Raw genomic sequence first — 11,724 nt, 5'->3', positions numbered from 1 at the left:
TAAGATGCGCAAATTTAAAAATTATAATTCAATGTACAATACATATTCGGAACAGTTCCCAATTTTATAAGAAACTTTTTATAATTACTTATTGTGCACATGAATTACATTTGTAGTCTATACAACCTTAAATTGGGAAGCTACATGTTTGTTTGCAATAAGACAAAGATACTTTTCTCTTTAATAAGAGAATTTGTTTGCCATAAGACAAAGATGGTTTCTTTTATGCATGACAATACCAGGAAGTGTGTCTGTATCAACATCTTCTTTGTTCATACCAATAGGCAATTTCCAATCAAAAAAATGCAACAAATTGGCAAGTGTTAGCTCAAAGTTAACAATACCAAGATGTATAGCCGGGCAACGTCTTCTTCCAGCTCCAAAAGGAATAAGCTCAAAATCTTGTCCCTTAAACTCAATTGAACTCCCTAAAAATCTTTCGGGCATAAATTTATCCGGGTCGGTCCATGATACCGGGTCCCTTCCAATAGCCCAACCATTCACTTGTACTATGGTTCCGGGTTCAATATTGTACCCGTCTATCTTAGTTTGTCGGATTGCTTGATGTGCCACAAGTAAAGGAGATATTGGGTGTAGCCTGAATGTTTCTTTCACTACTGCTTTGAAATATTCTAGCGTTTCAAGATCATGCTCATATATGTAACTCGCTTTTGGTGGAACATTTTTTCTAAGCTCATCTTGTACTTTTTTCATGGCGTTAGGGTTCTTGATGAGCTCCGTCATTGACCAAATTATCATACCTGAACTTGTATCCGTTCCTCCTATAAATACATCCTGGACATATATAAAATCCAAGTCAATAACTATGTCACCTTATTAATTTTAACAATATTATTAACAAAATATGAACAATTATATCCCGTGAGCATCTAACTTAACCAGTTTAATTGGCTGGAAACACTCTCGGCCTCCCAAAAAGCAGGAAAAAAAAAAATCCAACCACGAGCTTTTTCATGGTTGAGCCAGCCTGGCCCGGCCTGACTTGGCCCACCCTCCCCATATGTTGGTTCACGGGTAACACAAAATCTCACTTTAAACAGAGAATATCCGTCTAATGTTGTAAATGGGTCAAATATGTCACTACTTTCATAATAAGACAAACAACAATTGAGATGGTGGAAGTTGTCTTATTATGAAAGTGAAGACATATTTGACCCGTCTACCTTTTTAAACGGATATACCTGTCTACAATGAGACTAATTGCACGGTAATGTGTGCCAACCTCTGCAAGGCTTTAAGTCTATCCAAAACATGACGGGCTCTATTCATAACCTAAATTTAAATCTCAATATTATTAAACTTCCCTTTTAAATTCCGTTGCTCCAAAAAAATATATATATATATATATATATATAAATGATCGAGTATTACCATCAAGATTGCTTTGACATGATCCATAGTGAGGTCAAATGCAAAAGAACGTTCTTTACGCAGTTGGAGTAGAACATCAACAATGTCCTCACGATGATTATCGTGAGACTTGTTAGGGTTAAGATGGTCATCAATGATTTTTTGATTAAAGGCATCCAAGTCACGAAAGGTCTTCTCAAGCCTAGCTGATTTCCCCGTAAGCTTATCAAGCCACCCAAATGATGGGAAATAATCTGCATACGCCATGTCTATGAACATCAACTCTGCTTCATTTAAAATTTTTTGGAACTCGAACCCACACCCTTCATCTTCTTCATAACTGTTTAATCATCACTTGCATTTGTTAGTAGGAACGTGTTAAGGAGACTTAAATGAAAAGTTCTATGATAATATCATGACAAATTGAAATAATAAAATACTTTAATTCAATCACCGAATAAAACTTCTCATTAATTTTCCCTCTAAAAGAAATCTAGCTAAATAAGGAAACAAGACACTATTTGTAATAAATAATTCTCTTTTAATTAAGATATACTCCCTCCTATTCACAATAAACCTCCCATTTCATTTTGACACAAAAATTAAGAAAACACACTACCCCACCATATAAATAAATTTGAACCACACAAATACACTACCCCACCATATAATTAAATTTGGACCACACAAACACTTACCAAAAAACGAAATAGGGAAGTTATTGTGAATAGACGGAAATGGAAATAGGGAGGTTTATCTTGAATAGGAGGGAGTAACTTATAAGCTTTAACCATATTATCAGTTTTTAACTAAATTATACTTTTAATTCAAATAAAATAAAACTGGTACAAAACTAAAAATTCGTATATGAAAACCCGATAAATTGATATTATTAGTTTCGTATATAAAAAACTTACCACATATTTAACTCGTATAAAAAAATTATGATTTTGTGACAATTTTTTTTAAATTATTTGAGAAAATTTATAAATTAAAAACATACATTTTATGACTTTACTCAATTCTTTTGATTAATTTTCCATTTTATTTTTTTATCCTCATATTAAAATATGAAAAATTAATAATAAGTCAATTTTAAATCTATAGATAATACTTTATTATAAACTAAAGCATCTATAAATACCGCACATGCATGCACGTCCCTACTACTAAGAAAATAAAACTTCTCAATAGTTTTCCCTCAAAAGAAATCTAGCTAAATAAGGAAGTCAGACACTATTTTTAATAAATGATTATCTTTTAATTAAGATATAATCTTTAACCATTATTATCATTTTTTAACTAATTATAATCTTTTAATTAAAATAAAATAAAACTGGTACAAAACTAAAAATTCGTATATGGAAACTCGATAAATTGATATTATTAGTTTCGTATAAAAAAACTTACCACATACTTAATTCGTATAAAAAAATTATGATTTTGTGACCAAAAAAAAAATTAGTTGAGAAATTTATAAATTGACATCATTAGTTTTGTGGTAAGAAATTTCATTAAAACACACATTTTATGACTTTATTCAATTCTTTTGATTAGTTTTCCATTTCAATTTTTTATCCTCATATTAAAATATGAAAAATTAATAATATGTCAATTTTATATCTATAAATAATACTTTATTATATACAAATGCATCTATAAATACCGCGCATGCATGCACGCCCCCTACTACTAAGAGAATAAAACTTCACATTGGTTTTCCCTCCAAAAGAAATCTAGCTAAAAGGAAGCCATACACTATTTTTAATAAATGGTTATCTTTTAATGAAGATATAATCTTTAACCATTATTATCATTTTTTAACTAAATTATAAATTTTTAATTAAAATAAAATAAAACTGGTACAAAACTAAATTCGTATATGGAAACCCGGTAAATTGATATTGTTAGTTTCGTATAAAAAAACTTACCACATATTTATAAAAAAATTATGATTTTGTGACAAAAATAATCTTTAAATTATTTGAGAAAATTTATAAACTGACATCATCAGTTTTATGGTAAAAAAAATTCATTAAAATACACATTTTATGATTTTATTCAATTCTTTTGATTAGTTTTCCATTTTATTTTTTTTATCCTCATATTAAAATATGAAAAATTAATAATATGTCAATTTAAAATCTATAAATAATACTTTATTATAAATTAAAGCATCTATGAATACCGTGCTTGCATGGGCCGGATCCATACTGGTATAAGGAATAGCAAATTAAATTTCATACAAGTATATAACCATGCATACCTCTTACCAAACGCAATCCTACATATGTTAGCAAATGCAAAATCAGGCACCAAAATGCTCAAGTCGATAGTAGATGAAGTAGAAGAAAGGGAAGTGATTTTATCCATAAGCCTTATGATTTCATCTTGTAGGATAGGAGCAAAAGATCGGACTCTTATCGAGTTAAAAAGATGAACAACACAAATCTTTTTTACTTCCCTGAAATAATCATTATATGGACAAAATGCTATATCCAATCCATTATAACTTAGTTTTCTGATCCCGGTTGTAGGTGGTCTACTACAGAAATTGAGGTCTTGTGTTTTCATGACCTCCTTAGCTAGCCTAGCTGATTGAACCACGACCATGGGTGCACACCCTAGTTGTAACGACACAATTGGCCCATACGTCTTGGCTAGCTTGGCCAAGTACTCATGAGGTCTAGAGAAGTCGTATTGGTGTAAGTTCCCTATGAAGGGAAGACCTTTAGGACCAGGAGGTGGACGAAGTATTAATGCCTTATTTTTTGTGTTTTTTGAGAAAATATTAAGTGTACAAATAAGTGAAGCAATAACGAAGAGGATGAGGTATATCATATTTCGTATCTTATAATGAGTATATGAATTAATATGACTTTAAGTTAGTATATATAGATGCTTATTTAATTTATTATTAATTATTATGCTTCAATATGAGCAAATTGAGGTAATAGTTGTAATAAGAGGTCTATATACACATGAGAATAGTCAATAGATAAGCATTTTTATGATCATTATCGATCCTTAATGAGAAATGGACGTTAGTTCTTACTACTATAGATATTTTTTGGCTAGAGGAACAAGTTGGCAAATGAATTGCATTATTGAACCGACGTCAAACACTACTAGCCAATTTAACATGGTCAGTAAGTCAGTGTGTCACTGTCTCGTACGATATAGATATTGAGTAAACACAAAATCTCATTATAGGCGGTACATATCCGTCTATAACTAAAGACGGACCAAATACAAGACCACATTCCTAATGAGACAAGCAACAAGTGGGGGTGGGCCAAAAATGTCACCACTTTCAAGCCATTTGACCCGTCTTAAGCTATAGACGGATATATCCGTCTATAGCAAGACTAGCTGTAGAGTAAAACACCATGCACGGTTACACCTTAAGGTAAAACACCATACACGATTACACCTTAAGATATATTTGAATTGAGTGATTTAGAGGAAAAGAAAGGGAGAAAGAGTGGAGATTTAAAATTTCTTGTTTTGATAGCAAACGAGGATAGAGGGAAATGAAGGGAAAAAGATTTGGAAGGATCAGCTTTCCCTCATCCGAGCTTGATCAAAATTTCTATACCAATAAACAAAATTTAGAGGTAAGAGGGTAGATTTGGATTAACACCAATGTTGTTAGGATCGGGATCCTACTTTGAATCGATGAGCCTAATAGGATCGAATCGGTGGGATCGGAATCTAGAATCGTAAGATCCTACAACCTAACTAAAATACATAATTGTGTTATCAAAATATGTTAAAATCTCGTGTTTAAATCTCAAAAAATACACCATTATCTTAGCATATGCCCATAAATTATTCCCGTTTATAGTAGATTTCTATTCTATCGTAAGAGTCATATATAAAATTCTGGTAACTGAAAAAATTGATATGTTAATAATTTAGTATCGAGTCGTATAATCGTAGGATCGGGTTAAGATTCTACTTTAAACAAATTTGACACAAGTTGAATTGAAAGATCCTACAAAATTAAGATCCTACCTAGGATCGGAATCGATCACCATTTTTCGGATCGTAGAATCGTATGATCCTACGATCTGGTTCGAGAGTTAAACAACAATAGTTTACACAAATGGAGTAATAATGTATGAGAAAGTTTAATATTGCATTAATTATGTTAATTCAATTTTTATGCCTTATAAATTTCAAAAGTTTAATGATAGAATTGAATTGCACAAAAACCGGGTGAGTTATGTGTTTAATTTGGACTTATTAAAAGTTATAGGAGTGATTTGCACATAATAGTAAATATTTGGGAGTAATTTGTTACTTTCTCCATATTGTATCTATACAATTTAATTAAAACGTCAAATTAATGTGACATGACAATAATTATTGACACTGATTTGGTTCACTCAATTTGCTAAAAAATGAAAAATAGGCGCATCCCCATAATTAACACGAAGTATTAATCTACCTAGGGGTTCCTAAGAGGGCACTCGTCTTGGGCTTTTTTTTGAGTTTTCCTTGTTCATGAAGGGTGTTTCTCACGTTTTCTTACGTGAGAATTGATTTTTAGTGCATGCAGAACAATATGTTTTTAGTGCATGCAGAAGAGTTTTAGATAAAAACAAAATCAAGTTAAAGATTTCTTAATCCGTAAAGATGTGTATATGTGAAAATAATAGTGAGAGTTTGCAGGTCGTTGGTGTGCCGAAGGAAAGATGACAAGGAAGGAGCATTTTCTCTCGAGGAAGGAGCATTTTCTCGCAAATTATTGAGGATATTCTTGTGTTATGTAAAGAGATTATTTTTGTTATGTGGTCTCATACGTCCAAAGTTAATAATTTTGTAGCGCATGCTCTTGTTCATATTACTCTTAGAATTGTTGGAAGATCGATTTGGTTGGATGTCCTTCCTCCAATCGCGAACAATTTTGTAATCTATGATTTATCGTTATTAGAGTAATACCCTTTGAGTATTTTCTCAAAAAAATAATGAGTACAATAAGTTTTGTGAGAGACTGTTTCTCACAAAATTATGATAAAATTGGATGAAGGGAGTATAGTTATTTTCCAACTGGTATACATTGCGAGATAAAAAGTAACAAGGTTATGATAAATATTGATCATTTTATTTTAAAATGTGCCCACTTTTACAAAGTGGTCATTTTAAATAACAAAAGTGATCAATTTTTTTTAATATAAAATCACAAATTCTTATTCCCTCCCCTTTAATATTTTCTTCCCTATTTCTGTTTTGGTTGCTTCATCTTTTCTTTCCGATTTTCTTTTTTGAAACCTTCGTGTGGTCTAAATTTAATTGCAAGTGAAGTAATGCGATTTGTTGATACAAATCCACTTTCTTAAAGTATTTCTTATACAAAATGGAGTAAAGATGATCAAATGGCCCAAGTTCATTGGCTCGGTCCGGTCCGGACCGCTTTTTGAAGGTCTTGGGCCTTATATTTGGCCCAAAAAGCCCATGGACCAGCCTAAAAAAACCCAAGATTTTCGACTGGGTTTGGACCAAGTGTTTGGCCCAGTTCAGCCCATATTAAATAATAAATAAAAGAATATTTTTTTCCTATAAAGTTTGTTTAAGTAACATTAAAATTATAAATTAACTATTTACAAACTCATGTATATATTTATTGAGATTTAAAAGTGATGTTTATATAACATATATCATACGGAATATCTATTAGACATGATTAAACATTATAATGTGTCGATAGTTGTCTTTATTTTATTTTATTTTTGTTCCGGGTGTAATTCCAGAGCAAGTTTGTTTACCACCCGCGCTTGTAAGATGACGTCTTTGATTGAATCTTCCTCGCCTTGGTTGTTCTCCTCGGCCTCTCCTGCAACAATGAGCGAACTGAGGGCTTGGCTTTGTACCAAGCGTACTCACTCCGACGCTCAAGTCAGTAAACTCGAATGGACTAAGTTGTATGTTACTTGGCTAAGTATGTGTTGTAGAGAGATAAGGAAGATGTTACCAGATGAATAGTGATTCTTAGGCTAAAAATTGTGGATCCTTTCCTCAATGAAGGTTGAGGAGTATTTATAGGCTTTCACCTTTTGTCACGTAGTGGCCAAGTGGCCAAGTGGCTAGCAGGTGGAAAGACCGTTCTACCCTCGGCCGATGGACCCATGGCAGGCCGGCCGAGGGTCTTGGATATGAGTACGCGGATATGTGTCCCGGTGGGGTTGTGAGCCGAGACCCAGTGACAAAGCCGATGGGTTGCATCGGCTAGACTGTCTAAGTCGTTGACTTTTCTTTGTGGATATCCTTGACCTTGCTCAATATGTTGACTTGGTCACGGTGCGAATATGCCCCATCAATTTGCCCCCAGCGTAGTCTATGCCGTGGTATGGGCTCGATGTATCGAGCGTATATTCTGCGAAAGTAATTTCTGAAACTTTTTCTGTATCGGCTTCTTCTATCTCGGCCTGGTTCTTCTTAGGCCGTACCATATCCCCCCTCCACATGGATGTGTAAAGGGCATCCGATGTGGAAAAGGAAGTGACGCTGGCCGAGACCAGGGTTGGGAGTGCCGGTTGTTTTTGATTGCCCCCAGGCCGGTGTTGCCTAGCTTGGTTGATCATGTGGCCGGCGGAGTGCAGGTACTTGGGATTTGTTGAGGAAGATGAATGGGCGAAGAGAGGTGACGGGGCGTGTTGAAGACGCTTGATCACTGTTGCATTGATTGACGTTTGACTGTTGCGACGATTGACCTTCCATGGTTGCATGTCTGACACGTGTCTGTTAGCTGATTGGCTGGCGCTTCATCGGCTTTTCCCTATAAATAGGGCAGTTATTCCGTGAAATTGGCCACCAATTTCATTCACAAAAATTTTCTTCTCTACACTTTCAAAGGCTTCTTTGTCTTCTAATTTCCAGAGTTGTTACTCCGGCGAGTGTTTTTCTTCAAGGTAAACAAACAAATTTCCTCACTTCTTATTTTGTTAAGTAGTCACTGCTATCATGTCTTCTGCTGACGCCGGGGCTAGTACTTCTGCGCCGGGGGGTTCCCCGTCGCGTCTTGATGAGGAGGAGAAGCTAGATGCCCTCCTGATGAGGCCTGGGGGCCCTAGGTCTCCTTCTCCTGAAGTTGATCCTCAAATTTTGGAGGAATGGGAGGATGACGATGATGTCGATGATGACGCAGACGATTTTGGTGATAACGCTGAAAAGGCTCGTCCTAAAGAGGGGAGGCAGTACGTTATGGATCACGGTGACGCCTGTAAGGTCCGCCTTGACCGTGCTTGGACCCATAAGTTCGCCAGTTGTTCCGGCGAGAAATTTTTCGAGGGCCATTTCTTCTTTGGCAGGGGGTACAAAATTGTTATCCCTGAGGAGGGTCAGGCCGTCTGTTGCCCTCCCCCGGTCACATCGGCGTATACATGCGGCACTTGGAGTACGGGCTCGGTTTTTCGCTGAATGAGTACGTTATGGCCATCATTAGGGCCATGAACGTTGTCGTTGCCCAACTGCACCCGTTGGCTATGAGGACAATAGTCGGCTTTGTCTGGCTTTGTCTCTTCAAGGGAGAGGCCCCAACGGTGAATTTATTCCGCCGGCTTCATCATCTCCGGCCATCAATCTCTGGCCGCGTCGGATGGTACAGTGTGCACATGGAGCGGGTTATGTCTCGTTGACAAACTTACTTCTTGCAAGGACTGGAGAGATCGGTGGGTATACGTTAAGGTCTTGGGATGACTATCCGCCGCCCGCTCCTTTCAAAGACAAGTTAATTTGCGGTGCGAGACTAAGGCGGAGCATGATAGATGGGTCACCCGGAAAAAGCTCAAGATGGATGCCAGCAAGGTCCTTCTTAAAGAGGATGAAAGCGCGATGAGGCTTTTTGAGGCGGACAAGAGTGGGGTGCCGAAAAGATGGATTCCCCCAACGCAGATCATTCTTCAGGATGAGCCGCTTTGCCATGTCGGCCTCATACCGGCCCTAGCACAGGGTGAGTGGGGTCGGTGTGAGGCCCATCACTGCTCTCAATGTTCCTGTTTTCGAACTTCAATTTATTTCTTCTACTTAACTCTTGCTTTGTTTCCTTCGCAGACCACTTTGGACCGGACTTGTCTGAGGATATCCTCCGGAGAATGGGGCTGCACAAAGATAAAACCGTTGCTAACTTGCATCCCAAGGCTCTAACCCATGACCGCAGGACGTCGCCGAATGATCTCATGGATCAGCAGCTGAAGAGCTTGAATGTGGTGGAGGCCCAGGCGAAGGTTGTTAGTAACATGCCGCGCCATACGCGAAAAACGAGGTCTTCGGCGGCGATGGCGTCGACACCAGTTCCACCTCCCATTCCCCTTGTTCAGAAGGCAACGGTGGAGATCGTTGATATCACCAATGGGGAGGACTCTGATGAGGAGGGGTCTGCCCTTGTCCGTAAGAGAAAGGGGACGCCTCTCTACATTGTCGTTGTTTCCTGCCGGCGAGGAAACGCGTCCTCCGCCAAGAAGGCCAAGCATGGTATCGACCTATTCTCGTGGCTCGATTTGGCGGTTCATTAGGCGCCGCCGATGACGGGCTCTCGGCATGTCTATGCATGTTGATACGATGCTTTCGTTAAATTTTGCGGATCGCCCATCGTCGTCGTCGCTCTTAATGAGCGTGAGTGGAGGAGAAACCGCGCAGGTGGTGATCATAATGTCACCATTGAATCTTCATCCCGAAGGCTTCCCTCCCGATCGCAGTGGTGATCGAAACGTCACCACCGACTCTTCATCCCGAAGGCTTCCCCCTCCCGGCTGCAGGCTGGTGATCGAAACGTCACCACTGACCCTTCATCCCAGAAGGCTTCCCCCTCCCGGCTCGTAGCGGAAGGCGCGAGGTTGGTCGAGGAGCTGGCGAGGTGGAACGAGCTGACCGGTGCTCGCATTATAGAGCAGGAGAAGGCCGTGGCTCAGTCCGCTCTTGAGCTTGATGCCACTAAGAAGGTGGCCGCGAAGGCGAGGCTGGATCTCCTCAATGAGCGAAGGCTTAGGGGAGATCCGAGAAAGCGCTCTTGGCCGAGAGAAAACTTAGGGAGGACGCTGAAAAGGAGGTCCTTGCCGAGAGGGCCAAGGCCGAGGCCGGGCTGCGGTCGAAGTTGCAAGTCGCCGGAGAAGTGTGACCTTGTTCGGAGGCACGCCGACCTTTATTTCCAGCGAGAGGAATGAATTTAGGGGCAAATTTCGGATCCGGGGAAGGTGATTCGGAGCAAGGAGGCCATTATTAGACAAAAGGAGGAGGACATTGAGATGCTCCAAACCGTCATGCTCCCTAACATGTGCACCGATTCGGGATCGGCCGAAGAAGCCGCCGGGGAAGTGATTGAGGAACTCTTCCCTCTTCTTGGTTCCTTCCAGTGGGGCAAATTTGACGAGTTTGTTTGACGATAAGCTCGAAGCTAAGGAGAAAGCCGTGGAGGAGAAGGCCAAGGAGGCGGTGAGGGTGAAGATAGAGAAAGAGGCGGCCGCGGAGAGTGCAGCCCTTGCTGAGAAGGCTAAGGCGGCCAAGGAGGAAGCCGAGAGGGCAAGGGCACCGAGGTCGCCGAGGCTAAGGCCGATTTCTTTGAAGGCCGAGGTCGCTAAGAATGTTGGGTCGCCCATCGAAGAAGATCTGCTACCGCGCGATGGCAAGCAAGCAACAAGCATAGGGAGACGGGGCGGTCGTCACCGAGGCTCATCCGGCGGCTCGGATAGCTTCGGTGTTCGGGAGCCAATTATTAAGCCTTCCCTCCCCGCCATTTTTTTGGCGCTTCAAATGATACCTGTAATCTTTTGTTTTTCTTTTCCTTGTATTTTGTACAACTTTGGTAGGTTGTGTTCTGGCTTGTCCTTATGGGGACGGTCGTCGTCTGTATTCTCCTCACTTGTAACTTATCATTTTTAATAAGAGTTCGTTTCTTTTGTCTTCGGCTTGGCCGAGGTCTTTACCTCACTTTGAGTTTCCTTGCGCTAATAGTTGAGCGTATCAACTGTACTTAGCGTCTTCACTTTGCCTCTGGCTTGGCCGAGGTGTTTTTTCGTCTTCGTCTGAGTTGCCCTTTTGTTTCCGCCTCGGCCTGGCCGAGGCAGTCTAGAGTGCGCATCCCAACTGTGTTTAAACGCTTTTAAGGCGTTTTTGGTCGTTTCTGCGAGTATCGACTGCGCCGGCCGTAACTGCCGCGGCGTCTGCTTCCTGAGGGTGATTGCCGCTCTTGTCGGTGTGACAGTGTGAGCCAGCGTCTGCTTATTGGTAATGACGGCCGCTCTTGTCGGTGTGACAGTGTGAGCTGGTGTCTATCCCTTGATGACGGCCGTGGCGTCTACCACTTGGAGTGACTGCGACGGCGTCAAACCTCTTGGGGTGGCTCGCTAGTGGCGT

The 11,724-nt window shown here is 39.6% G+C and overlaps 1 protein-coding gene across 1 annotated transcript; it reads right to left on the bottom strand.

Moving 5' to 3' along the window:
* LOC141604763 (cytochrome P450 83B1-like) lies at nt 1-4,306 on the bottom strand. Its single transcript, XM_074423254.1, has 3 exons — nt 3,638-4,306; nt 1,393-1,711; nt 1-795 (listed from the first exon to the last, which is right to left on the bottom strand). The coding sequence occupies exons 1-3, from the start codon at nt 4,210-4,212 to the stop codon at nt 181-183; spliced, it is 1,509 nt and encodes a 502-aa protein (XP_074279355.1). The 5' UTR covers nt 4,213-4,306; the 3' UTR covers nt 1-180.
* Nucleotides 4,307-11,724: the final 7,418 nt, after the last annotated feature.

This window comes from Silene latifolia, chromosome 10 (genome assembly GCF_048544455.1).
Source record: "Silene latifolia isolate original U9 population chromosome 10, ASM4854445v1, whole genome shotgun sequence".
In the NCBI taxonomy this organism is placed as follows: domain Eukaryota; kingdom Viridiplantae; phylum Streptophyta; class Magnoliopsida; order Caryophyllales; family Caryophyllaceae; genus Silene; species Silene latifolia.
The sequence above is the reverse complement of the archived record's forward strand: the minus strand, read 5'-3'. Positions and strand labels throughout refer to the sequence as shown.